Raw genomic sequence first — 23,077 nt, 5'->3', positions numbered from 1 at the left:
TGTCCTCCTGATTGCGATCCTCCGTGTGACGCAGCCGACGAATTCTCGCGCATGCGCCGTGCGCGGCTCTATTCGGCGCATGCGCAGTGAATGTCTGGCCGCTTCCCTGCTCAGACATCTCCACTGCGCCTGCGCCGATGACGTCATAGTGCTCCAGGGAACAGGCGCAGTGGAGATGTCTGAGCAAGGAAGCGGCCAGACATTCACTGCGCATGCGCCGAATACAGCCGCGCACGGCGCATGCACGAGAATTCGTCGGCTGCGTCACACGGAGGATCGCATTCAGGAGGACATGGGCGGGCTGGAGGGACGCGCTGGGCGGCGGCTCTTTATGAAGGTAGACGGAGCCTCTAGGTGCTAATGACGCCCACATAGCACCCAGAGGCTCATTAGCATATTTATAAAAGTTATTTTTGTGTGTTTAAGGCCCAGCTGCAAGTGCATATTGTGACCAGCGCAACTCATATCTGGTGTCACAGTAGATTACATATAAAAAAATAAAATAATTTTGACTATGAATAAATAGCAGTCAGTTGCCTGCACGTGTTTGTGTGTTTAAGGCCCAGCTGCAAGTGCACAGTGTCACCAGCGCAACTCATATCTGGTGTCACAGTAGATTACATTTAAAGAAAAAAAGCAATTTTGACTGTGAATAAATAGCAGTCAGTTGCCTGCCCGTGTTTGTGTGTTTAAGGCCCAGCTGCAAGTGCATATTGTCACCAGCGCAACTCATATCTGGTGTCACAGTAGATTACATATAAAAAAAATAAAAAATTTTGACTGTGAATAAATAGCAGTAAGTTTCCTGCACGTGTTTGTGTGTTTAAGGCCCAGCTGCAAGTGCATAGTTTCACCAGCGCAACTCCTATCTGGTGTCACAGTAGATTACATATAAAAAAAATCAACAATTTTGACTGTGAATAAATAGCAGTCAGTTGCCTGCACATGTTTGTGTGTTTAAGGCCCAGCTGCAAGTTCATAGTGTCACCAGCGCAACTCATATCTGGTGTCACAGTAGGTTACATATATAAAAAAAAAAAATTTGACTGTGAATAAATAGCAGTCAGTTGCCTGCACGTGTTTGTGTGTTTAAGGCCCAGCTGCAAGTGCATATTGTCACCAGCGCAACTCATATCTGGTGTCACAGTAGCTTGCACGCATAGTACAACTTTACTTATAAAAAAAAAAATGACAGGCAGAGGCAGGTGGGGCCGTCGTGGTCGTGGTGCTGTAATTTCCTTTGGCCCTAGAATAATGCCCAGTGTTCAGAGGGCACGTACCCTGAACTTGAAAAGTTCTGAGGACATAGTTGACTAGCTAACACAGGACACCCAATCTTCTACAGCTTCCGCTCTGAACTTTGACGCACCATCCTCCTCTAGCTCAGCTTCGGGCACCTCTCAAGTTACCACTCGCCCGCCTGCCACCACCACCAACACTAGCACCACAGCTGCTTCACTTGATCTGTCAGAGGAGTTATTTACACATCAGTTGGAAGAAATGAGTGATGCGCAACCATTATTGCCAGAGGATGTAGATAACAGGGATATGTCTCAGTCAGGCAGCATTACACACATGGACGTACGGTGTGATGATGATGTTGTACCCGCTGCTGCTTCCTTTGCTGAGTTGTCAGATACAAGTGAAGCGGTTGATGATGACGATGTGTCCGTGGATGTCACGTGGGTGCCCCCTCGAAGAGAAGGAGAACAGGTGGAAAGTTCTGATGGGGAGACAGAGAGGAGGAGGAGATGAGTTGGAAGCAGGGGGAGGTTGTCGTAAGGAGCTAGTGGCACAGTCAGACAGCATGCATCGTCACCCGGGGTCAGCCGGACAGCACGCCAATCAACGCATGCTGTTGCCACCACCAGAATTACGTCATTGCAGAGATCAGCAGTGTGGCATTTTTTTTGTGTGTCTGCCTCTGACAACAGCGATGCCATTTGCAACCTGTGCCAAAAGAAACTGAGTCGTGGGAAGTTCAACACCCACCTAGGTACAACTGCTTTGCGAAGGCACATGATCGCACATCACAAACGCCTATGGGATCAACACATGAGTACAAGCAACACACAAACTCAAAGCCGCCATCCTCCTCCTGGTCCAGCATCTTCAGCCACGTCAACCACTGCTGTCCTTCTTGCCCCCTCTCAACCATCCGCCACTCCGTCTCTCGCCTTGAGCAGTTCCTGCTCATCTGCCCACAGTCAGATGTCTGTCAAGGACATGTTTGAGCGTAAGAAGCCAATGTCACAAAGTCACCCCCTTGCCCGGCGTCTGACAGCTTTTACCATACAAGCTGGTGGAGTCTGAGGCCTTCCAAAAATTTGTAGTTATTGGGACACCGCAGTGGAAGGTACCCGGCCGAAATTTATTTACACAAAAGGCAATCCCCAACCTGTACTCGATTGTGCAAAAGGAAGTCATGGCATGTCGGGCACACAGTGTTGGGGCAAGGGTCCACTGATACCTGGTCTGCAAAGCACGATCAGGGCAGGTATATGACCTACACTGCGCATTGGGTAAACCTGCTGACAGCTGCCAAGCATGTAATGCGTGGCTCTGCAGAGGAGTTGGTGACACCGCCACAACTTGCAGGCAGGCCTGCTGCCACCTCCTCTACTCCTCCTACTCCATCCTCTTCCATAACCTCCTCGGCTGAGTCCTCTTCTGCTGCTGCGTCTTGCTCCACATCAACAGCACCCCCCCGGCTCCCCAGGGGCTATTCCACATCCCGGATACGACAGTGTCATCTTGGGGTTGACTTGCCTGAAAGCAGAGAGTCACACCAGACCAGCACTCCTGTCCGCCCTGAACGCACAGGTGGATCAGTGGCTGACTCCGCACCAACTGGAGATCGGCAAAGTGGTGTGTGACAACGGAAGCAATTTGTTGGCGGCATTGAATTTGGGCAAGTTGACACATGTGCCGTGCATGGCACATGTGTGTAATCTGATCGTACAATGCTTTGTGCATAAGTACCCAGGCTTACAGAAAGTCCTGAAGCAGGCCAGGAAGGTGTGTGGCAATTTCAGACTTTCCTACACGGCCATGGCGCACTTTTCAGATATCCAGCGGTGAAACAACATCCCAGTGAGGCGCTTGATTTGCGACAGCCCGACACGTTTGATTTCAACAATCCTAATGTTCGACCGCCTGCTTTAACAAGAAAAAGCCGTTAACGAGTATTTGTATGACCGGGGTGCTAGGACAGCCTCTGCGGAGCTGGGAATTTTTTTGCCACGTTACTGGACGCTCATGCGCAATGCCTGTAGGCTCATGCGTCCTTTTGAGGAGGTGACAAACCTAGTCAGTCGCACCGAAGGCACCATCAGCGACATCATCCCATTTGTTTTCTTCCTGGAGCGTGCCCTGCGAAGAGTGCTGGATCAGGCCGTAGATGAGTGTGAAGAGGAAGAGTTGTGGTCACCATCACCACCAGAAACAGCCTTATCAGCATCGCTTGCTGGACCTGCGGCAACGCTGGAAGAGGAGTGTGAGGAAGAGGAGTCAGAGGAGGAATGTGGCTTTGAGGAGGAGGAGGAGGAAGACCAACCACAGCAGGCATCCCAGGGTGCTCGTTGTCACCTATCTGTTACCCGTGGTGTTGTACGTGGCTGGGGGAAGAACATACCTTCAGTGAGATCACTGAGTACGAGGAACGGGACATGAGTAGCTCGGCATCCAACCTTGTGCAAATGGGGTCTTTCATGCTGTCATGTCTGTTGAGGGACCCTCGTATAATAAGGCTGAAGGAGAACGACCTGTACTGGGTGGCCACGCTACTAGACCCCCGGTATAAGCAGAAAGTGCCTGCAATGTTACCGAATTACCGCAAGTCGGAAAGGATGCAGCAGTTCCAAAATAAATTAAAAAGTATGCTTTACACAGCGTATAGGGGTGATGTCACAGCACAACGGGAATCTAACAGGGGAAGAGGTGAAAGTAATCCTCCTCCTACGACGACAACGCGGGCAAGAACAGGACGCTTTACAGACGTGTTGTTGATGGATGACATGCAGAACTTTTTAAGTCCTACGCATCGCCACAGCCCTTCGGGGTCCACACTCAGAGAACGACTCGACCGACAGGTAGCAGACTACCTCGCCTTAACTGCAGATATCGACACTCTGAGGAGCGATGAACCCCTTGACTACTGGGTGTGCAGGCTTGACCTGTGGTCTGAGCTATCCCAATTTGCGATAGAACTTCTGGCCTGCCCCGCTTCAAGTGTCCTGTCAGAAAGGACCTTCAGTGCAGGAGGTATTGTCACTGAGAAGAGAAGTCGCCTAGGTCAAAAAAGTCTAGATTTCCTCACCTTTATTAAGATGAATGAGGCATGGATCCTGAAGGGACTGACAGTGGGCGATACATCCTGATGAGATGAGCTGCCTTGGTCTAAAAATGGTCCACACGCTGCTGTATTTTATCTCTGAATGCCACATACCTTGTTGTGGTGAAGGGGCTTGCGTATCACAATGAAGCGACCACCTCTATGAGTGTGTTGGCAATGGCAATGTTGGCACACCCCAGATGATAAGGTCAATGCTTTATTGTGAACGGACCAAAAGCGATCGGCTGGATAATTTTGCATAGAAAAAACATAAATTTTCTTTGTGATCATCTAAGGCAGGGGTGTCCAAACTTTTTTCGAGGAGGGCCAGATTTGATAAAGTGAACATGTGCAAGGGCCGACCATTTTGCCCAACATTCTTTAACCACTTCCCATCTGGGCCATTTGCCCCCTTCCTGACCAGGCCTAATTTTGCAAAACTGACATATCTCATTTTATGTGGTAATAACTTTGGAACGCCTTTATTTATCCAAGTCATTCAGATTGTTTTCTCGTGACACATTGTACTTCATGATAGTCATAAATTTGAGTCAAAATATTTCACCTTTATTTATGAAAAAATCCCAAATTTACCCAAAAATGTGAAAAATTCGCAATTTTCTAAATTTCAATTTCTCTGCTTTTAAAACAGAAAGTGATACCTCATAAAATATTTATTACTTAACATTCCCCATATGTCTACTTTATGTTGGCATCATTTTGGAAATGTCATTTTATTTTTTTAGGACGTTAGAAGGCTTAGAAGTTTAGAAGCAATTCTTCAAATTTTTAAGAAAATTGCCAAAACCCACTTTATAAGGACCAGTTCAGGTCTGAAGTCACTTTGTGGGGCCTACATAGTGGATACCCCCATAAATGACCCCATTGTAGAAACTACACCCCTCAAGTTATTCAAAACCGATTTTACAAACTTTGTTAACCCTTTATGCGTTCCACAAGAATTAAAGGAAAATGGAGATCAAATTTTTAAATTTCACTTTTTTGGCAGATTTTCCATTTTAATCCAACACATCGATGGTTAACAGCCAAACAAAACTAAATATTTATTACCCAGATTCTGCGGTTTACAGAAACACCCCACATGTGGTCATAAACTGCTGTATGGGCACACGGCAGGGCGCAGAAGAAAAGGAACTCCACATGGTTTTTAGATGCCATGTCCCATTTGAAGCCCCCCGATGCACCCTTACAGTAGAAACTCCCAAGAAGTGACCCCATTTTGGAAACTAGGGGATAAGGTGCCAGTTTTATTAGTACTATTTTTGGGTACATATGATTTTTTGATCATTCATTATAACACTTTATAGGGCAAGGTGACCAAAAAATTGGTTGTTTTAGCACAGTTTCTATTTATTTATTTTTACAGCGTTCACCTGAGGGGTTCAGTCAAGTGACATTTTTATAGAGCAGATTGTTACGGACGTGGCGATACCTGTATACTTTTTCTCATTTATTAAAGTTTTACACAATAATAGCATTTTTGAAACAAAAAAATTATGTTTTAATGTGTCCATGTTCTGAGAGCTATAGTTTTTTTTATTTTTTGAGAGATTTTCTTGTTTAGGGGCTCATTTTTTGCGGGATGAGGTGACGGTTTTATTGGTACCATTTTGTGGGACATACGTGTTTTTGATCACTTGGTGTTGCACCTTTTGTGATGCAAGGTGACAAAAATTGCTTGTTTTGACACAGTTTTTTTTTTTTTTTACGGTGTTCATCTGAGCGGTTAGCTCATGTGATATTTTTATAGAGCTGGTTTTTACGGACGCGGAAATACCTAATATGTATACTTTTTTTTATTTTTTCCATTTTTAAATATTTTTTTTTATTCCTTACTTGGGAACTTTTTTTTTTTTACATGTGAAACTTTTTTTTATTTTATTTTTTCAACCCTTTATTTTTATTTTTATTTTTTTACACTTTTCGTCCCCCATAAGGTCATACAAGACCTCTGGGGGACATTTGCTTCACTTTTTCTTTTTTTTTTCACTGTTGATTTCTCCTGTAACTGGGGCTGACATAGTAGCCCCAGTTACAGAAGAAATGCACCCCTAGAGAGGCTGTACAGCAGCAATCCAGCGCTGTACAGCCTCAGAGCAGGGCTGATCGAGGTCTGTAGAAGACCTCACACAGCTCCTGCACTCTCCGGTCCCGCCGGAACAGGAAGCGCATAGCAACCTGATCAGCAGCTGCACGATTAGCGTGCAGCTGCTGTTTCTGAAAAGACGTTTTAAAACGTGCTTTCAGAAATAGAGGTTCACCCATAGGACGTTTATATCCTATGGGCGGACGGCAGGTGGTTAAACCATTAAAATTACATGCAAATTAACTATTTTATGCAAATTTTATTGCAAACGGCATACTTATTATTTTGTGACTTGGATGACAAATCTAAACAGAGGTTAAATCACTCTGCCTTCAATATAAAAAACAGGAGGCAGAAATATGTCGGAAACAGTACATTACAAGGTTGTCTGTTAACTTTTAAATTCCAAAAATGTGAACAGGAACATAACACCAAGTATACACATATGTTCAAATATATTTATAACTGATTGACCAACTGACATTGAAGGGAACCTGTTATCAACTTTATTCCGCCCATACTATACTAAAGGCAGAATAAAGTAGAGACAGGTGAGTTGATTTCAGGGGTCTGTCATTTATAAGTTAAAAGTAAGTGGTTGCCGAGAACCAACATCACAATCATTGCAGACTGGGCCTAGAAAAGAGTCCTGGCCACCTGAGAAGAGTCATGGTTATTCATGATCTCCTGCTCTCCCTGCCCACCTGCTGATGACTGACAGTCTTCTACCTAGTTCCCTTTCTCTCTAGCAGAGAACTGCCAATCATCAGCAGATGGCGGGAGAGCAGGAGATTATGAATAACCAGGACTCTTCTCAGGTAGATTTGACTCTTTTCAAGGCCTGTGCTGCAATGATTATGATGCTGGTTCTCAGCAACCACTTACTTTTAGCTCATGAGGGGCACACCGCTGAAATCAGCATTTCTGTCACTATTTTATGCTGCCCTCAGTTAGATTAGCATAAAGTTGATGACAGGTTCCCTTTAACTAAGATTTTACAACGTATTCATCTCAACTGAAAAAAATCTTGCCTGCACTAATGTGAAGGGTGAAACTGAGATCTGGACTGCAGCAGATAGGCTAGATCTGGTTCAAAGGCTGTGGTTTTGATGCACAAAATATCACGCAAGTGAGAGTCACTTAGTCTTGTCCGCATGCGATTCTTGTTAAGGTTCATAACAGAGAATGTCTTCTCACACAAATATGTTGAGCCAAACAAGCTCAGCATTTTCTCTGCCAATGTTCGAATCTCTTTAAAACGGCTCTTATCCAGTTGGCTGTAAAATTTCACAAGAGAGAGCTGTTGGTGCCGACTGCGTAACTCACTGTCACAATGCAGGTCAATGAGCTTGAGCTGCAGCTGATCTGGAGCATTGTCGGGGTCAACAGAGAATGGAGAGGAGAAAAGGGTGATCTCCTTTTCAATAGCTGCAAAATCTTGAAAGCGCCGTCTAAACTCCCCAGCAAGAGATACGATGTCTGCTGCATACCTGCTAGTTTGCGCACTGATATCATCCTGTGGAAAACTGTTCATTATTTCCTGCAACGCTGAAAAATTAATGGTATTGGGCGGTGTTTGTGACAAATGCTTTTGGAAAAGTTGCAGCTTTGTTCCAAAGGCTTTGAGGTGTGAATAAAGCTGGTTCACCGCTGCATCTTTGCCCTGAAGACTCGTGTTCAGTACATTCAGATGCTTTGTTATGTCGACTAGAAACCCTAAATCAGCCAGCCAAATAGGATCAGATAGTTCTCGCATCGGTTGTCCCTTTGTTTTCAAGAATTCTCTAATTTCTTTTCTGAGAGAGTAGAAACGCTGCAGTGCAGACCCTCGACTGAGCCATCTTACATCGTTATGATATAAAACATCTTCGTATTCAGCCTGGATATCCAGTAGAAACTGTTTAAACTGGCGGTGGCACAGGGCTCTAGAGCGAATAAAATTATGGTCTTTAGCACCGGTTTCATAACATGGTCATATTTGAGATACAGAGAACTTGTTGATGAATGATACAATGCAGTTTAATAGCTTTGCCTCCTTCTTCGATCACCTTGTTACAGATTAGGGTTGATAATCCACTTCGTTCACCAGCCATGGCAGGTGCCCCATCAGTAATTATCCCAGTAACTTTGTTCCAAGGCAGTTTCATGTCATCTATGGCAGAACTAACAGAAACAAATAAATCTGTTCCTCTTGTTTGGTCCTTAAGGCTCTGGAGGTCAAGTAGCTCTTCAGTCACATTCATTTCATCGTCCACCCCTCTCAGAAAAATCAGCAACTAAGCTGTGTCGGAGAGGTCCGTGCTTTCATCACAGGCTATCGAAAAGAAGTCAAAATCAACTCCTTTTGACGTTAACTGTCTCTTAATATCTGATTAAATTTCTTCTACTCTCCGTGCTACTGTGTTACGAGCCAGGCAAATTGTGGAAAACGGACTTCTTCTCGGGACAGATATTCTGCACCATTTTCATAACGCATTCTTTAATAAAGTCACCCTCAGCAAAAGATTTGCAATTTTTAGCAATTAACGTTGCTACCTCATAGCTAGCCCTTGTGGCATTTTCATTTGACTCACGGGCTCTTGTAAAAAAATCGCTGTTGTGACATTAAAACAGCTTCAAGTTGCTTCACCTTGTCACTGCGGTCGCGCCCTGTTAGCTTGTCGTATGTGCTGTGTCTCGACTGGTAGTGTCTCTTGACATTAAATTCCTTATTAACAGCCACAGTCCCTTGGCATATTAGACAAACACAGTGATTCCGTATTTCAGTGAAAAAATATTCCACTTTCCACCTGTCCTGGAAGCGGCGTCCCTCATTGTCAACTTTTCGTTTCTTATTTGTAGTTGCCATTATAAAAATTGGCCAGATGGGGAGAAGTTATTTGTAGAGAGTACTCGGAGCACAATCAGATAATCAGATTCTAGCCCAGTGACGTACAGTGAGGGGTTAATGAAGGGTATGACAGCTTGCTACCACTGATTCGGATTATGCCCCCTTTTCTGCTTTAGTTCACAGCCCAGCCTGCAAGTGTGTGTTTTTTTTCCTCAATAGACTCAAATAGGCTCAATAGCCCTTATGGTCGCTCTGGCCTTGTGGCTGTTAGTGTGGAGGCGCAGGGAGAAGGAAAGGCGACGTTAATTGGTGATGACTTTGATTATTATGTTTGGACCTGGAACTCAGCACTAGAACGCAGCCAGAAATGTTTTAATAAATTTTTTCTTCTACATTTGGGACCTTCACACTGTATAAATGTCCTTTGGGGGTAATGTGACCGTGGAGGTAGGAGACCTCAACAAACTGCAACTTAATCAATCACAATTATATGTTATGTGCAGTATGACCGATATTCTGGCCTTACAAGAGAAGAAAAGCCGAGATCTCGCGATGTCCGAGATCTCGTGACGTCAGAGATCTCGTGACATCTGAGATTTGGGCTTTCCTTCTCCCTGAGCCCAAATCCCGCGAGATCTCGGACGTTGTGAGATCTCGGCTTTCCTTCTCTGTGAAGGCAAATACCAAATCTCGCGTGATCTCGGACGTCGCCACGAGATTTGGCCTTTGCTGATGCAGCCTCTTCCTGTGAAGCTGTGGGCTCCCGGTGAGTAGCTGGCGGTGACTGGTGAGAGGGACCGGAATACCCACGATTTAATCAAACCTCTGGGGGGCCGTTTTACTCCGGACCGCGTGCCGCAATTGGCCCGCGGGCCGGACTTTAGACATGCCTGATCTAAGGTGATCATTAAAGCCTACTAGGCCAACAATGGGCCCACATTGCAGAATCATTGTTTTCTGGGTCACTTAACTGTCACTGAACTACCTCAGCACGACCATAGGCTTTGAAAAACAGCCATCACCTGCAATCTCCCAAATGTGCGCACGAGCACAGTCATCACTACACCAAGATTGACGCATAGAGGAATACAATTTATGTCATGAGTGTGTCAACTATTGACAACTCTTTGCGGTTGTCTAAAATCTATTCCATACACGTCCCCTGATAGGGGACGTAACAGGGATTAAACTGATAGGAATAGTACTACTTAACACACCTTATAGTAATAATACTAATAATAATAATAATAATAATAATAATAGTGGACGTAACAGGGATTAAACTGATAGGAATAGTACTACTCAGGGGCGTAGCTAGAAATGCATGGGCCCCATAGCAAAAATAATTTTATGGGCCCCCCCCCTCACTGCCATCCACAGATCCCCCTCCCCTAAACAGTGCCATCCACAGATCCCCCTCCCCTAAACAGTGCCATCCACAGATCCCCCCTCCCCTAAACAGTGCCATCCACAGATCCCCCTCCCCTAAACAGTGCCATCCACAGATCCCTCTCCCCTAAACAGGATGGGCAGAAGAAGAGGAGGAGGATGTCGACATCCCGATGTTGACATCGACGTCTTGCCTGTTGGTACTCTAGCACACATGGCTGACTTCATGTTAGGCTGCCTTTCCAGCGACCCTCGCGTTATACGCATTTAAGATAACACGGATTACTGGGTGTTCACCCTTCTCGACACCCGCTCATCTCTCATTCCTCTGGTGGAGAGGACGAGCAAAATGGTGCAATACCAGAAGACCCTTGTTGGAAAACTGTTCCAAAAGTTTCCATCTGACAACGCTGGCGGCAAAGTCTGTGCTTCCTTAGGCAACCGAGGAAGGGAGGCAAGGGGAACACACAGCAGTTCCAACAAGGGCAGGGCAACACTCTCCAAGGCATGGGACACTTTCATGACACCCACCAGCAACCTCACCCTGAAGCGAGGCCTAGTGGTACAAGGAGGGTAAAGTTTTGGAAGATGGTGAAGGAATACATAGCAGACCGTGTCAGCATCCTAAATGATCCCTCAGTGCCTTATAACTACTGGGTGTCCAAGCTGGACACGTGGCACGAACTTGAGCTCTACGCCTTGGAGGTGCTGGCCTGCCCTGCCGCCAGCGTTTTGTCTGAGCGTGTATTTAGTGCTGCTGGTGTCATTATAACAGATAAATGTATCCGCTTGTCCACTGGCAATGCTGACAGGTTGACTCAGATAAAAATGAACAAGCCCTGGATTGCCCCTGACTTCTCAACTCCACCAGAGGAGAGCTGAGCTGATGATGAACATAAAGGCAATTTCAATCTATAATTTATAATGTACTCAATCTACTGCAGTGTATTACCATGCACCTTTTCCAAAAAAAGAGTATATGGTACAATCTTGCTTTCTCCTCCTCACAATCCAGATTGTATATATTCCCTCCACTCTAATTTTTTTAATAGGGTCAGCTCAACTGCAGGCCCTCTACTCAAATTTTTTTTATAGGGTCAGTTCAGCAGCAGGCCCTCGCCCCTAATGTTTTAGAGGGTCAGTTCAGCAGCAGGCCCTCGGCACTAATGTTTAAGAGGGTCAGCTCAGCAGCAGGCCATCGCATATAAAGTTTTACAGGGTCAGCTCACCAGCAGGCCCTCGCCCCTAATGTTTTAGAAGGTCAGCTCAGCAGCAGGCCCTCGAATATAATGTTTTACTTGGTCAGCTCACCTGCATGCCCGCAACTCAAATCTTTTACAGGGTCAGCTCACCTACAGGCCCAAACCTAAAATCTTTTACAGGGTCAGCTCACCTGCAGGCCCGCAACGCAATGTGAATGAGGCCCTCTTTTATGTGATATACAGGTTGTATCGGAGTGCCTCTTACTTGTAATTTTTGGCAGCACTTGCACTTTATATACAAGTAAATATACAAGAAAGAATGTTTTCAATCAATTTTTCCTATAAAATCTATTTTTTTACTTTGGTTTTGTGTATAAAACCTTAATTAGATTGTGGGCCTGGTGATCACTTTAAGCCATTTTAAGCTGCATCAGCAGCAGCAAGGTGATAAAAATTAGTGGAAAGGTGACATGGTGCGGAGACGGCAGCATGAGGAGGCCACATAGTGGCACAATGACAGAGTCTGGATAAAAGACTGAAGCCACAGATTGTTTAGAAAGATGCAGATGGAAACCATCTGTGGAGATGTATCACAGTCACCAGCATATTAATGCAGACCAGAGCCATAGCTATAGGGGAAGCAGGGGAAGCTGCAGCTTTGGGGCTCTGATCCAGAAGGGGCACATCCAGGAGGAGGAGGACTAAAGGATTTGGTCAGGGCCCCCTCAACAGTATGACACAATTAAATTATATACAGTGACAGTATAGACAGTGTATAAAACGGATAGAACAGCTGCCGGCCCAGGTCTGAGAGAGCGATCTTTACTAGCCACAGGAATGGGGTGGCATGAAATGAAGGTGTCGCTAAAAAATTACTGTGGGATGGAGCCCCATTCAAAAATTTGCTGTGGGGCCCAGTCAATTCTAGCTACGCCACTGATGCAGCCCACAAAAGCAAGTTGGTTTTATCGCAGCCCACAAAAGCAAGTTGGTTTTATCAATTACAAAACCTTAATTAAATTGTGGGCCTGGTGATCAGTTTAAGGCCTTATAATCGGCATCAGCAGCATCATGGTGATAAAAATGAGTGGCAAGGTGACATGGTGTGGAGATGGCAGCATGAGGAGGCCACATAGTCGCACAATGACTGAGTCTGAAAGATGCAGATGGAAACAATCTGTGGAGCTGTATCATGGTCACCTGCAGATTAATACAGCCATCAAAATCAAGTTGGTTTTGTTGGTTCCACCTCAGCTCACCAGCAGGCCCGCACCTAAAATCTTTTACTGGGTCAGCTCACCTGCAGGTCCGCAACTCAAATCTTTTACTGGCTCAGCTCACATGCAGGCCCGTGACTTAAATCTTTTATAGGGTCAGCTCACATGCAGGCTCTCGCATAGAACTCTTTAGAGGGTCAGCTCAGCTGCAGGCCATCGCATAAAATGTTTTACAGGGTCAGCTCACCCGCAGACACTAGCATATAATGTTTTACAGGGTCAGCTCACCAGCAGGCCCGAACCTAATATCTTTTACAGGGTCAGCTCACCTTCAGGCCCGCAACTCAAATCTTTTACAGGGTCAGCTCACTTGCAGGCCCGCAACTCATGCTGCCTTGCTTTAAAGTAGTAGCCGTAGCCGTTTATGAGGCTCCCTCTCCGAAATCGAACAATAATTTCCCGTTACCGATGGTCACCATGTTAGGCACATAAAAGAACATCGAAAGTTGATAGGGAAGATATCCAAATGGATTGTGGACGTCACAGGGACATGCGATCAGGAAAAAGTTATCTAGAGTCAACAAAGCGGCAGCAGGGCCTCTCCTGTATAACGTTTCCTCATCCAAAATACCGCAATGACATTCCCTGTAATTTTTTATTACTCATTCCAATAACAGGGCATCTTAAGAGTCCTGTATTGTTATTTATCGTCACTACCTCCCCGAGTAGGGAGTGGCTAATTGCGGCGCACCTGCTGCCTTCCTTGGATGTTTCTGCTTTAATAACTTGACCCACCCTCTCCACCCAATCAGATTTCAGCCATTGACCTCCCTTGGATGTGGTATCCCTTTCTCAAGTTCCCTCTCCGGCATTAAACCCTAATTCCCCGTTACCCATGATCACCATGGTAGGCGCAGAAAGGAACATCGAAAGCTGATAGGGCAGACATCCAAATGGATCATCGCCATCACGGGGACGTGCAATCGCTCAGAGGTTATCTAGAGTCACTAATGTGGCAGCAGGCCCTCACCCCTAAGGTTTTCGATGGTCAGATCAGCAGGCCCTTGCTCCAAATGTTTTTGAGGGTCACCAGCAGGCCATCAATCATAATTTTTCAAGGGTGTCTATGATGCCCTCCTTTATATGTAACAAAGGGTGTTTTGGAGTGCCGGTTCCTTGTAATTTTTGGCATCCCTTTTTTTTTGTTCATAGGCTTTATGAGTGTAGGAGTCCCACTACCTGAACAATTGTACCACAATGTGAATGAGGCCCTCCTTTATGTGATATACAGGCTGTTTCGGAGTGCCTCTTGCTTGTAATTTTGTATATTTTGTAATTGAATATACATAAAAGAATGTTTCCTAACAATTTTTCCTGTAAACTGTAAAATAGTGTGTGTGTGTGTGTGTGTGTGGGGGGGGTAAACTGTAAAATAGTGTGTGTGTGTGTGTGTGGGGGGGGGGGGGGGGTGTGCGTATTTTTGTCAGTCTGTAAAAGTGGCGTACAACTCGGACAACATGGTTCCCAGCAGCGACCTGGGAGTCCAAGATGCATCTAGACATCGTCCCCATGGTGTTCCCGATCCATTTCGGTGGTGTTTCTGTCACTTTCTGACCTTTTCCAATGGACCAGGCACCCTCCTCTCTTCAGAGCAGGGGGTGCCTGGTTGTCTCCCATTGACTTCCATTATACTCAGATGCTCGGCCGAGCACACGAATATAGCAATGTGTTTGGGCCGAACACCCGAATACTTTGGTGCTCGATCATCACTAAAATGCAGGCATCGCAAATGTAAGGTGTGCAATTGTGCCAATATAAGTAATTTTTACTGTACTACATTGTATTAGATTAGATGTCGTGTCTTGACCAGCAACCCAGCGGTTCTTTAATGGTTGACTCGATCTTCTACTTCATCACAAGTGACATCAGACATCGGTGGGTTCGTCAAACACAACCCTTAGTTGGCATGGCCCGAGAGCAGGACCTGTGCCCTCACCTGTCCTCAACCAGCCTCTGTCCTTTTCTGTTCCCTCAGCCAGAGAAGTATTGTATGCTATGGGATCAGCTCCACTATACAGTGAGGACGAGCTACAAAAAACAGTCAGCAGCTACTGGCAAGCCAAGATGTGGAGGAGTCATCCGGCGCTTCCTCCACTAGGCGGGCATATAGTGATGAGGAGAGTGGCGTGAGAGCTGGTGTTGCGAGCGTTAGGCTCCTGACCCAGAGTTGGTTGAGGAGGACACCAGTGACGTGCAGACAGTACTCGATGATGATGATGTAGCTGATCGCACCTCGGAGCCGGGTGACGAAGGGGCTTCATTTATTTATTTATTTTTCTTTATATAATAATGTAGTATTATAAAATCCATTGTCTCCATGATAAATCTGCAGCGTGGGGGCCCCGTGTGGCTTCTACACACTTTCAAAATAATCCTTCAGTGGGGAGAATAGATGCCGGATGATTGGGACGCTCCATGACCTTCCCAGGAGCTGCTGTTGGGAGCAGCAGTTCATTTCTGAGACATCCGTATAGTGCGGGGGGAATCCGAACACCCGCTCCATCTCCGTACACCACAGGATGTCCTCCTTCCCATCCATGATGACTGGGAACTCGTAATGTTTTCCCTGACAAAAAGACCAGGGGCTGATAGTTATGGTTTGAATATTGATGAACTTCGCGACTCTTCCGGGCTCCAAGCAATCTTAAAGCTTTGTCTTCTCATTGTCTGTAGCTACTAGAGGCCTGTTCATGCCGCAACTGGGAGGCTATGCTGCCTACTCCACTCCGGAACAACATCATCTTTAAAGTGCGGACATCCATCCAAACATGCACAACGTATGTCCTCATGGAGTTGAGCACTATCAGAGTTCTGAAGGTCCACTCTGGGACTTCATATGTAGCAGCACTCATGGGAGGAGTAGTTGAGCAGAGGATAGGAGTGGTAGTGTCTGTGAGTTGAGAGGTGTTGGTTACTCACAGTGACATTGTTCCTTCTGGGTCGCTCACAGTTTTTGGGAAGAGTGGACCCTTTCTTCATCTCAGAGCACATCCTGGTGATGGTCTTTTGCCCAGTGGTAGTTGGGGTGCCCTTGGTGTTGGTGAGTTGTGGGGTATGAGGCAGGTAGATGGAAACTAGCAGAGCAGACAATGTTGAGGCCTGTTTTGTTATAGCAAACAGTTCTTTACTGAAGATAGAAGCAAAGTGCAAATACACATACTTTTATAAGTAGGCACAGTTCTTGTGATAGTTGCAATAACCAGTTAAAAGGGTTGTCTCTAGTGTTGAGCACGAATAATTGAATTCCGAATTTTAATCGCGAAAGTCGGCACTTTGAGAATTCACGAATATTTCGAATAAAGTGCTAAATATTAGTTTTTCGAATATTCGTAATTTTTTCCATCTGAACACATGATTCCCCCCTGCTTCTTGCGTGTGGGCCAATGAGTCATTGGCCCACAAGCAACTTAAGCAGGGAGGAATCATAACTTCAGATGGAAAAAAATGACGAATATTCCAAAAAACGAATATATAGCACTATATTCTATATGCTATATATTCGTTTTTGACCCATGCCTGTATTGATCGCGTAATATTCGCATATTACGCGATCATTACCTTGACGATTTTCGAGTTAGAAAAAAGAATGTAGAATATAACGAATATTAGAATTCGCAAATATTCGATGAATATTCTACAAAATATTTGCGAAATATCACAAATTCGAATATGACCCCTGCTGCTCATCACTAGTTGTCTCATCCTGGACATTGAGGACATATCGCTAGACTATGCCCCCAATATCTGATAGCTACGGATTTCACCTCTGGCTATTTCTGTAAACCCCATAGTAGTGAATTACGCAGTGGCAGCTTGTGCACTGTGCGCTTCCTATTAATTTCAATGGGACTTCACAAAATAGCTGAGCACGTCACTCAGGTATTTTCAGCAGTTTCATAGAAATGAATGGAGGGCGGCCGCACATCCACGGTGTGCCCTTATGTACTTTGCGGGCTCCATACTAAAGATAGGTGCTGGTCCCAGAGGTGGGACCTACACCTTTCAGACTTTAGGGCATATCCTAGCGATATGGCACCAATGTCCAAAATTGGACAAACCCTTTAATCCTAAAGCTGTGAATATGGGGTCTGACAGGTCTCACATTCCCTCTCTGAGTCACTCATTCCTTCCCGACGATCGCCTGCTATCAGTGGAGGTGACTGTTGCTATTACATGCAGTAATCTCATCCACAGTATGGGGAGTATCGATCTCTAGTGCCATCAGCAGACCATGATTAGATAGCACAATCTGCCACCAGCAAATTATTTTTTTAGCCTGCTTAAAAATTGCGATTACCCGATGAACAAGCATTTGCTTGTTCGTCGGGTAATCGGCAGTCATTTTACACAGGCAGGCGTCATATGAACGCTTGTTAACAATGATCTGACCGACTAATACAGCCCTAACTAAAACATCTGGACAGGCTGTCAATAGAAATTGCTAGAGTTAGAGATGAGCGAATTTCTTTAATTCGCCAAATTTCACGAAAAAATTTGCTCTGTGACGAACCACATTTTTTTGTAAGTAGAGGGTGCAATGACAGGGAGCTGCGATAGCGCCGCCCCCGTCATTGTACCCCTCAGATGCCGCATTCATATATGATCTGAGAATAAAATTAACAATAAAAAAATTAATTAAATCAAACTTACCGCCTCCATTTGCTCGCGACGGGCAGGCCGCCGCCATCTTGCTTGAAGATCTCGGCCGAAATTCTGTGCATGGGATTTCAGATGAGATCTTCAAGCAAGATAGGGGCTGGCGACCCGTTGCGAGCAAATGGAGGAGGGAAGTTTGAATTTTTTTGTTTCTTATACTATTTCCGGCTAAATCGATTCGCTGACAGGAAGCACGAGCAAATTTGGCGAATCAAATTTATCCTGAAATTCGGATCGAATTCCACTTTGTGGGATTCAATTTGCTCATCTCTAGATAGGGTCAAGGCAGGAGCTCTAATTAGGGAGGGCCACAGAATGGAAACAATGGGGTGGTGATAAGGAGTTTATTGTAATGATTATTATTTTTTTTGCCAGTTTGGCCTTTTAAATGTATTACTGTTACTTTTTAATATATGAGCAACAGTCTCTGAGATAATATTAAAACTATGGAAGAGCAATAATGGAAAATAGAGGGATCTCCAGTCCCACCCCCTTCAAGAACTTGATTCCGTGAATAATGTCCACATACGGTACTTTTGGCCATATAATGTATATTGTGTTCCCAGATGTTGTGCCCCAAAACAATACCTGCTGATCATCAAGAGTAAGAAACTGTAAACTGGACATATAGTGATCAACTGATCACCACCTCCAAATGCTTTAATTGCTATTATTTAAATAAAATACCAAAATAAAATCATGTAACATTTATAAAGTATTTTTTTTAGAGAGATGGACATAGCTTTCTAAACTTATTATAATTTTTGTGTTTTGTCACAGAATATGACTTTGAAATGCACAAGCTGAAGTTGTGCTTAGCAGAACTTGATGGAAAGAAAGAAGAATCCCCAAGTAGACTTGATCTTTCGATTGTAGGTGAAAACATTAAATTGAACTTAGAAGATTTAAGTAACAGCTACACCAAGTTCGCTATGCTATCACAAAATGGTAAGTTCTTCATAAGTTCTGTCAGGTATATTTGGTTTATTGTGAAGAATGTACAAGTAGAGATAGTAGAAAGTAGAGCAGAGCAAATTTCTTGATTCCGATGAAAATTCTACTTGAGCGCAAATCGATTCTACCTGAAGTGCTCCAAATACCTTGAAGATTGCTGTATGACACTTTCATGTTTCCTGTTTTTCCTCTCTTGTCTTTTTATTTTTAGAATTTATTTCTCTTCCCTCTCCTCCTCCTTTAGAAGTTCTTTAAAGCAAGGACATCAATAGTAAATACACCCTGTAGAGAATTATTAGGCAAATGAGTATTTTGACCACATCATCCTCTTTATGCATGTTGTCTTACTCCAAGCTGTATAGGCTCGAAAGCCTACTACCAATTAAGTATATTAGGTGATGTGCATCTCTGTAATGAGAAGGGTTGTGGTCTAATGACATCAACACCCTATATGAGGTGTACATAATTATTAGGCAACTTCCTTTCCTTTGGCAAAATGGGTCAAAAGAAGGACTTGACAGGCTCAGAAAAGTCAAAAATAGTGAGATATCTTGCAGAGGGATGCAGCACTCTTAAAATTGCAAAGCTTCTGAAGCGTGATCATCGAACAATTAAGCGTTTCATTCAAAATAGTCAACAGGGTCGCAAGAAGCGTGTGGAAAAACCAAGGCGCAAAATAACTGCCCATGAACTGAGAAAAGTCAAGCGTGCAGCTGCCAAGATGCCACTTGCCACCAGTTTGGCCATATTTCAGAGCAACATCACTGGAGTGCCCAAAAGCACAAGGTGTGCAATACTCAGAGACATGGCCAAGGTAAGAAAGGCTGAAAGATGACCACCACTGAACAAGACACACAAGCTGAAACGTCAAGACTGGGCCAAGAAATATCTCAAGACTGATTTTTCTAAGGTTTTATGGACTGATGAAATGAGAGTGAGTCTTGATGGGCCCATGGCTGGATTGGTAAAGGGCAGAGAGCTCCAGTCCGACTCAGACGCCAGCAAGGTGGAGGTGGAGTACTGGTTTGGGCTGGTATCATCAAAGATGACCTTGTGGGGCCTTTTCGGGTTGAGGATGGAGTCAAGCTCAACTCCCAGTCCTACTGCCAGTTTCTGGAAGACACCTTCTTCAAGCAGTGGTACAGGAAGAAGTCTGCATCCTTCAAGAAAAACATGATTTTCATGCAGGACAATGCTCCATCACACGCGTCCAAGTACTCCACAGCGTGGCTGGCAAGAAAGGGTATAAAAGAAGAAAATCTAATGACATGGCCTCCTTGTTCACCTGATCTGAACCCCATTGAGAACCTGTGGTCCATCATCAAATGTGAGATTTACATGGAGGGAAAACAGTACACCTCTCTGAACAGTGTCTGGGAGGCTGTGGTTGCTGCTGCACGCAATGTTGATGGTGAACAGATCAAAACACTGACAGAATCCATGGATGGCAGGCTTTTGAGTGTCCTTGCAAAGAAAGGTGGCTATATTGGTCACTGATTTGTTTTTGTTTTGTTTTTGAATGTCAGAAATGTATATTTGTGAATGTTGAGATGTTATATTGGTTTCACTGGTAAAAATAAATAATTGAAATGGGTATATATTTGTTTTTTGTTAAGTTGCGTAATAATTATGCACAGTAATAGTCACCTGCACACACAGATATCCCCCTAAAATAGCTAAAACTAAAAAAAAAACTAAAAACTACTTCCAAAAATATTCAGCTTTGATATTAATGAGTTTTTTGGGTTCATTGAGAACATGGTTCTTGTTCAATAATAAAATTAATACTCAAAAATACAACTTGTCTAATAATTCTGCACTCCCTGTAATGTCAGAGTGACACTGACATATATTGCTATGGGTAAAAGCATGGTTGATGGTGTTAGAAAACAGCCTGTTTAACCCCTTCTACTCAGGCCATGCAAATCTGACATGTGTTACTGTATATAAAAATAATTGTGGAACACTTTTTTTTTTTTTCCAAGCCAGATTTTAGGCCCAAGTTTTTAATTTTCACAGGCAGTAACAGGATAAAATGCACCCCACAATTTGTTACCCTTTTTCTCCTGGATACGGCTTTATCCCATATGTGATCATAAACGGCTGTTGAGTTTTATTTGAGTCCTAGTTTGGTAATTTATACAGTACTGGCCTACAACTATAGTGGTCCTGCTTTTAAATAAAAAATAAATAAAAATAAACCCCAAGAAGTGACTCCATTTTAGGAACCACACCACTCACAGAAATTACCAAGGGAAAAGTAAGCATTTTGACCCACAGGTGTTTTGCAAAAATCCACTCAAAGTAGACTGTGCAGAGTGAAAATTGGAATTTTTACACAGATATGCCATCTCACTGCCCAATATGTTGTGCCCAGTGTGTGCCAGTGTGAAAAGTAAGCCCTCTTATTATTATGCTGTGTTTCCTCCTGGTTTTATAAATACCCTTTATGTGGCCCTAATCTTTTGCCTAGACATACCATAAACATATCATAGAGCTCAGGAGTAAAAGAGCACCATGCGCATTTTAGAAACATTGTGGTGATATACGTATCTTGTGCTGACAACTGATCTGGGGTTACTCACAGATCTGATAGATGGAGACATCAGAGGTCTAAATCAGTCACTAGTGTCACTTAACTAATAAATATATCACAGAGCACCCTCACCAGTGTAAAACGTAACCTTTAATAATGTGCAGGGTACAAAAGCGAAAGACTGCCATTTGGCTTTTGCAGCAGAGATTTTGATGGATTGATTTAGGGGCACCATGTTGTTTTTGAACAGCATTTGAGATACCAGTACTGCCATTTTCTGAGAACCATTTTATTTTTCTCTCAATGGAGTTGTATGGGGTCTTATTATTTGTGGAATGAATTGCCAGTATCATAGGTTCTATTTTGGGGTACATATGACCTTTTGATTGTTTTTTATTTAGTTTTTTGGGAAGCAGGATAAGGCTATATGCACATAACCGTTGTGTGTTTTGTGGTCCGCAATTTGCAGAACGGCACGGACAGCCTTTAATATAACTGCCTATTCTTGTTTTCAAAGTGTGGAAAAGAATAGGACATGTTATATTTTTTTGCGGTCCACGGAACAGAGCCACGGATGCGGACAGCACACGGAGTTCTGTCCACATCTTTTGCGGCCCCATTGAAGTGAATTGATCAAAACAACGGCCGTGTGCATGTAGCCAAACAAAAAGGCAGCAACTCTGCCATTATTTTGGGAGTTTTGTTATTGCGGTGTACACTGTCTGGGAAAAATTATATTTTATCTTTATTCTGCTGGTCAGTACGATTACAGAGATACCAATTTTCTATATTTTTTTTAGCACATTTACTCAAATTATTATTATTTTTTATTATGTTTTTGCGTCGCCATTTTGTGAAAGCCATATATTTTTGGTTTTCATTTTTCTGGAGATGGTCTTGTGTGCGGGCTTGTTTTTTGCAGGTACATATGATTTTTTGATCACTCGATATTATGCTTTTTGTGAGGCAAGTTGACCAAAAAATGGCTGTTCTGGTACAATTTTTTTTTTTTTTATGGCGTTCCTCTATTTTAATTTTGTTTTCACTTTTTATTTTTCTCCCACTATGGGAATTCAACTTTTGGGAGTCTGATCCCTGTTTCGATGCAGTACAATGCATGCTGTATTGTACTGTATTTAAACAATACAGCATGTCTCATGGGCCTCAGTAGATGGCAGGCCCAAGGTCTTTGTAAGGCAGCCATTGGCACCCTGTCATAGCAGCGCTGGGGGCCGATGGAGAGACAGATGGAGCTCCCTCCTTTTGTGAAACTCCTATATGCCACTGTCAGCATTGACGATGGTATATAAGGGTTTAATATTGATGGCAGCCAGGGTTGTCATTGGTGCCGGCAGATACAGCAGGAGCTCAGTTGTCAGTCTCAGACAGGCCCCTGCACTGATCGGGCACACACAGCTCCTGTGCCCATCCGATCAGCATGACGTACTATTATATCAATTTGCGTGAGGTCACTTCCCGCTGTGACATTATAGTATGACAACAAAAAAAACGGTCCTCTGACCAAAAAATCCCTTTTGACATTTGCAGCGTGTTTAGACTTGCAATGTATGACACGTTGTGCTCCCCTGACGAAGCCGCAAGCAGCGGTGAAACATGTCGGGAGGGGTAGTGTTTGCTGTTGTATTTTAGATGGGGAATAGCAGAGGGCGCCAATTGGAATTGATAGGAAAATTTTGATGGATAGTGTGTTGTGTATGTAGAGAACTGTTTATGTGACCAATCCGCTCAGTGCTTGAAGTCACAATCCACATAGCATATGTGAACGAGCAGAG

The 23,077-nt window shown here is 44.1% G+C and overlaps 1 protein-coding gene across 2 annotated transcripts in view; it reads left to right on the top strand.

Moving 5' to 3' along the window:
- The window catches only part of LOC120990317, a 563,944-nt gene that overhangs the window by 68,417 nt on the left and 472,450 nt on the right, over positions 1-23,077 (top strand). For both annotated transcript variants that reach the window (XM_040419049.1, XM_040419048.1), the window contains exon 2: positions 18,575-18,742. In XM_040419049.1, the coding sequence (XP_040274983.1) occupies positions 18,575-18,742 (168 nt within the window). The remainder of the gene's footprint in view (positions 1-18,574; positions 18,743-23,077) is intronic.

The sequence above is a fragment of the Bufo bufo genome, chromosome 2 (assembly GCF_905171765.1).
Source record: "Bufo bufo chromosome 2, aBufBuf1.1, whole genome shotgun sequence".
Classification (NCBI taxonomy): Eukaryota; Metazoa; Chordata; class Amphibia; order Anura; family Bufonidae; genus Bufo; species Bufo bufo.
This window is presented reverse-complemented; position numbering and strand designations above follow the sequence as displayed.